The sequence below is a fragment of the Carlito syrichta genome, unplaced genomic scaffold (genome assembly GCF_000164805.1).
Source record: "Carlito syrichta isolate Samal-C Ts95f unplaced genomic scaffold, Tarsius_syrichta-2.0.1 Scaffold311146, whole genome shotgun sequence".
NCBI lineage: Eukaryota > Metazoa > Chordata > Mammalia > Primates > Tarsiidae > Carlito > Carlito syrichta.
Genome location: NW_007255242.1, coordinates 205,969 through 210,926, shown reverse-complemented (window position 1 = coordinate 210,926; position 4,958 = coordinate 205,969). Strand labels below are relative to the sequence as shown.

At 44.6% G+C, this 4,958-nt stretch overlaps 1 protein-coding gene across 1 annotated transcript in view; it reads right to left on the bottom strand.

Annotated features, from left to right (window-relative positions):
• Positions 1-4,958, bottom strand: part of ANO2 (anoctamin 2) — a 374,120-nt gene that overhangs the window by 314,213 nt on the left and 54,949 nt on the right. The window contains exon 3 of the mRNA XM_021717811.1: positions 1,089-1,187. Within this exon, the coding sequence (XP_021573486.1) occupies positions 1,089-1,187 (99 nt within the window). The remainder of the gene's footprint in view (positions 1-1,088; positions 1,188-4,958) is intronic.

Here is a 4,958-nt window from a genome sequence, read left to right as displayed (position 1 = left end):
AGAGAGAGAGAGAGAGAGAGAGAGAGAGAAAGATCACCCATAGATTACCCATCATAGCTAAATTAGAGTACCATCTTTCCCAGAACCCTTCAGATGGTCAAAGTCAATAGCCACTCCTATCCCCTAAAATGCCTAATGAAAAAAAGAAAGGGAAACTGTGAACCCATGGCCTCTTTCTCTTTGGAGCTATTTGCCAGATTTCATTATACAAAGAGACATGTCACCTAAGAATTCCCTAGGTAGATGTGTGTGTGTGTGTGTGTGTGTCTGCAATCGAAGGTCTTATTATGCTGCCCAAGCTGGTCTCAAACTCCTGGCCTCAAGAAATCCTTCTGCTTTAGCCTCCCAAAGTGCTGGGATTATAGGCATGAGCCACCATGCCATGCCTCTGGGTAGGCTTTTAAATTATATATAGACTACCTGTATAAAAACTACATCAAATGTCTTCCAAACTGTGTGGTTATCAGCCAAGATATGTATCAGAATCTCCCGAAGATGGTTGTCACAACGCTGATGGGAACCTCGTTTGATACCAACCAAATGAATTAAAACCCGAGACGGGACACTGGCGTGAACATGTTGGAAACACTTCCTGGATGACTTTAATCAACTCACCTGATTAGGAATCTTCCATCTTTAAGGAAGAGACAAGTGAAGCCCGCCACCACACAATATTTAGTGGCAGGCATCTTCACAGCAAGCTTGGTACTGGTTTCCCTGCATGCTGCTGATGCACTCAGTGTGGTTTGCTGCCTGCTTCCTCTCTTATATTCTCTCTAAAGAAATGCCTGGGCAGCACTGGGACCCCAAGGAGAGCGGGGACGGAGGTGGAACGGAGAAATGAAGGAACTGGACCAGGGCAACGTCTGGCTTCTCGTGGAGCACAAGCCAAGCAGTGCTCCGAGGTGGAAGGACCTTTCTGCCCAGCCCAACTCTGCCCTGTCTCACCCGCGTCAAGGAAGGATCCCTGCAGAGGCAAGCGTGGTTTCCATCCCACAAAACCCACATCCCACCTGGCCCCTTTCCCAAACCATTTGCATCCATCCAGCCCTCCAGAGGCCCAGAACCCAGGAGAAACACGTTCATACTTTCTTGGTGGGAACTTTGATCTTCAAGAATTCTGCCTCTCTGGCCAGCACCTGCCACGGGGCGTGTATCCGGACAAAGACGGATCCCTGGTTTTTATTCTGCAAGTACAAAGAAAGAAGAGATGGAAACACTTGTAAGGACATAGCTTAAATTCCTGGTTCCTCAACAATCGCAGACTAGAAGCCCGGACCCGCTGTTCCTTCAGTTTCTGGGTTCTGTTCTCTTTAAACCTCACCAGGGACCAGTCCCGCCCACCCATCAGAAATACTCTCATCAAAAACCATAAAGTAATGTTCCTAAAGCGTCAGCCCGAGACGTATGGTGGCCTCTGAAGAAAGAAGATGAGTTCAAACAATTTAGTTCACAGATTTGAAACGTAAGCAATTATGATTTTCACAGAAATCCCATTATAGCCTTAATCACAATTGACTGGTTTTCCTCTGCTAACATTCAGTGAACAGCCTGCAACCTGTCTCCGTTCACATGTTTTCATTGTTTGTGGTTCAAGTTTGTATTTCTGTTCTCCTATTGTGCTGTGTGATAGCCCCAAATTACAAAAGTGTCCTCGTAAGCCTAAAAGTAATAATATTGATAATAATGCCAACGATACGATGCAAAATAATATCATACACAGAAATCATGATCAGGGCTCCAGTGTAAAGACAGAACATGAACCCACATCCCAGGAAAAGTGGCTGCGTTGTAGGTCATAGATGTCACCCAAAAATGAAAAGCCAGGACAGTAAATGCAGTGATGAGAGCTTAAAAATAAGGTTTTATTGGGCGACCTCTTTGGGTCCCCTCCCACTATGGGAGCTTTTCTGTCCTCTCAGCAACTCCTGCTCTCTCGCTTTCTGACTGTCTGTGTCCCTCATTCTTCCTGGGCACGAGACAAGGACCCCGACCTGAAGAGCTGCAGAAGATGGTTGGAGCCAAATAATAAAAATAAAAAAAAGGTTTTATTGACTCAGCAACTCATCAGCCATGGTCTCCATGTCTGTTATAAATACGTGTCATATTATGAGAGGGAACAGGCCTCAACTTCAAAGATAAACTCAGTTTTTTTTTTCCCAGAACAAGCAAACACGGGGGGGAAAAATGCCTTCTGACATTTATTCAATTTTGTCACTAAAGACTGAAAGAAGACAAAGACAAGAAGGGAAACAGTGGCAAAAGAACCGTTATTGGTGAGACGCTTCTAAAACTACCTGGAAAAGTAATCACAATCACTGTGCTTAAACGTCTTCGCCCTGTTCAGAGCTGGCGACACAACCCTTCACCAAACACGCCGTTCAACCGTGGTTTATTGTTGAAGAGAATAGCAAAAGCCCTCAGCTCACAGTCTTTGACTGTCTGCCTTTGCAGTGTGCCCAGAAGAGAGACAGATGCCAAGTAGAGGACTGGAACTCTAAGGTAAACCCTGGACTTTGGGTGGCAATGATATGTCATCGTAGGTTCATTGATTGCAACAAACATACCACTCGGATAGGGGATATTGAAAACGGGGCAGTCTACACATGTGCAACAGCAGGGAGAATACGGGAGATCTCTGTGCTTCTGCTCAATTTTGCTTGAACCGAAAACTACTCTAAAAAAATAAGGTTTATTTGAAATATGCTGGGGGAAAAAAAGACTGCCTCCCCCACTGAATGCACTCACATATGTCTGTAAAATGTTGAATGGAATAGATAAGATACTTTAGGGCACTCATAATGCAAGTGAAGACTCTTTTGTGATTTTTGAATGGCAGTTCCACAATGTATTCAAGAATTTCAACATCCAAAAACTACTCCACTTGTTTTTTTTGGGGGGGGTGAGTCTCACTCTGTCTCCCAAGCTGGGGTACAGTGGCACACTCACGGCCAACCCAGCGTCAACCTGCTGGGCTCTGGCGATCCTTCTGCCTCAGCCTTCCAAGTAGCTGGAACTATAGGTGCACGCTACCACACCCAGCTAATTTTTGCTTTATTGTAGAGACGAGGTCTCACCAAGTTGCCCAGGCTGGTCTCAAACCACAGGCTCAGGCAATCCCCTCACCTCGGCCTCCCAAAGCGCTGGGATGACAGGCTGAGCCACCGAGCCCGGTCTAAAAACTACTCTACTTTTGAGAATGAAAGCTCATGATTGATATGGTAGACAAATGAAGACTCAACCAGGATTTCACAAGAAGATTTGCATGGCGACGTAAAAGGTTTGGATAGTCTACAGCTTAAAAATATCTGAAAATGACAACAAGAATCATAATGCATGCTTGTTGTGTGTGTATCATGTGCCAGAACTTAATTGGGTGGTCACAGGCTCAGACAACACTCACAGCCATGCCGCAAGGCTGGTGACATCACTATCTATGTTATAAAGTTGAGGAAGGCGAGGCGAGAAAAATTTAAAAGACTTGCCCAAAGGTACACAGATAGTGCAAGAAAAATCATTTTCAAAACCAGGCAGTTTTTGCTCTACCTAATGGATTTTTTCTCTCATCGGAGACAGACATGACATGGGCATAGTTAAGAACCACACCCAAGGGCTGTAACAGAACACAAAGATGTGTTTTTAGTCTAAAATCAAATCGAAGGGCTGACAAGGAAAGGTTGCGGCAGCCCTAAGATGAAACACTCAACCATCCAGCTTCTTTTTTTTGACAGAGTTTTGACAAAATACTGTGACCTTCAATGAGAAATCTCCATTTCCACATCCATTTGTGGCTGGAATACCCAGGACTACTAGACAGAGTCATTGATCACTGGTTGCTATACCTAACTGTAATTTAAGCTTTTCCAATTTAGTGAAAATAAAGGATAATAAAAAGAAGCCATCTGTGGGGCTGACCTGCAAGCCTAGCTCTCTGTCACTGCCCCCAAAATAATGTTTTTGGTGAAAGATGGTGGGGCGTATCATCCCTCTCCCTACAATGAGATCATGGCTATTATGACCATTAATATATTCTCCTTTGTCTTTATTTTAAATTGTGATGAATGCTTTCTTGACGTTCTCTAGAGTTGGTGGCTGGGGCATGTACCAAATGTCCATTAAGTGGGTACAGATGTTCAAAACTGGAGGAAGGGTTGAGAGGACAAGGGTCAAATTCCAAGGCCTTGGTGGCAGACTGCTGGCCGACCCCTCACAGCCATTCTCATGGTCTTCATTTTCAACTGAGCACATGGTCATCCAGAGCCAAGACTGCAACTCCCTTGCAGTGAAGTGTTTTCCTAACAGTAATTTCTGGCCAACATCATCTGGTGAATGGACAGTATCATCGATAGGCCAAAGTGCCCGGGGAACCTTCTTCTGAAGCAGCAAGTAGATGTTCTTTGTCTCTTAATCCCTACTGACATTCATTCTGCCCCGTTGGTGGATTTGGATGCTGGGCTTTACAGCTATGAGGGCAAGTCACCAACCAAATGAGTCTCAGTTTCTTTATCCGAATAAAGAGGATGAGGAAAGATGCAGGACTATTAGGAAGGTTAGAGATAAAAATAGGTGAAATCCAGACCCTCGTTTTCTTTTCTTCCCCTAATCTGCTGCCTAGAACCTGGATACCAGCATTTAGGACCTTGAGGTCAAAGTCCAGGCCAGAAACAGTCAAAGTTCAAGAGATGAGCTGGGTCTAACTCTGTGGAATGTCCTGGGAGCTCTGAACTGCCTCTTGAATTTTTAAGTGAAAGATAAAATCCTATCTTGTTTAGTTAGCCATTGCAATTGTAGAGGCCCAATCGACTGCAGCCTAACTAACGCAAAACTGTTTCCCAGTGTGCGATTGTTAGTTTCCTCCAGCAAAACATCCATTCTTCTCAAGTGGAACTTGTTTTTTGTTTTTTTTTTTTTAGTTGGAGTCTCACTCCGTCGCCCAGACTGGAGTGCAGTGGCCGCTC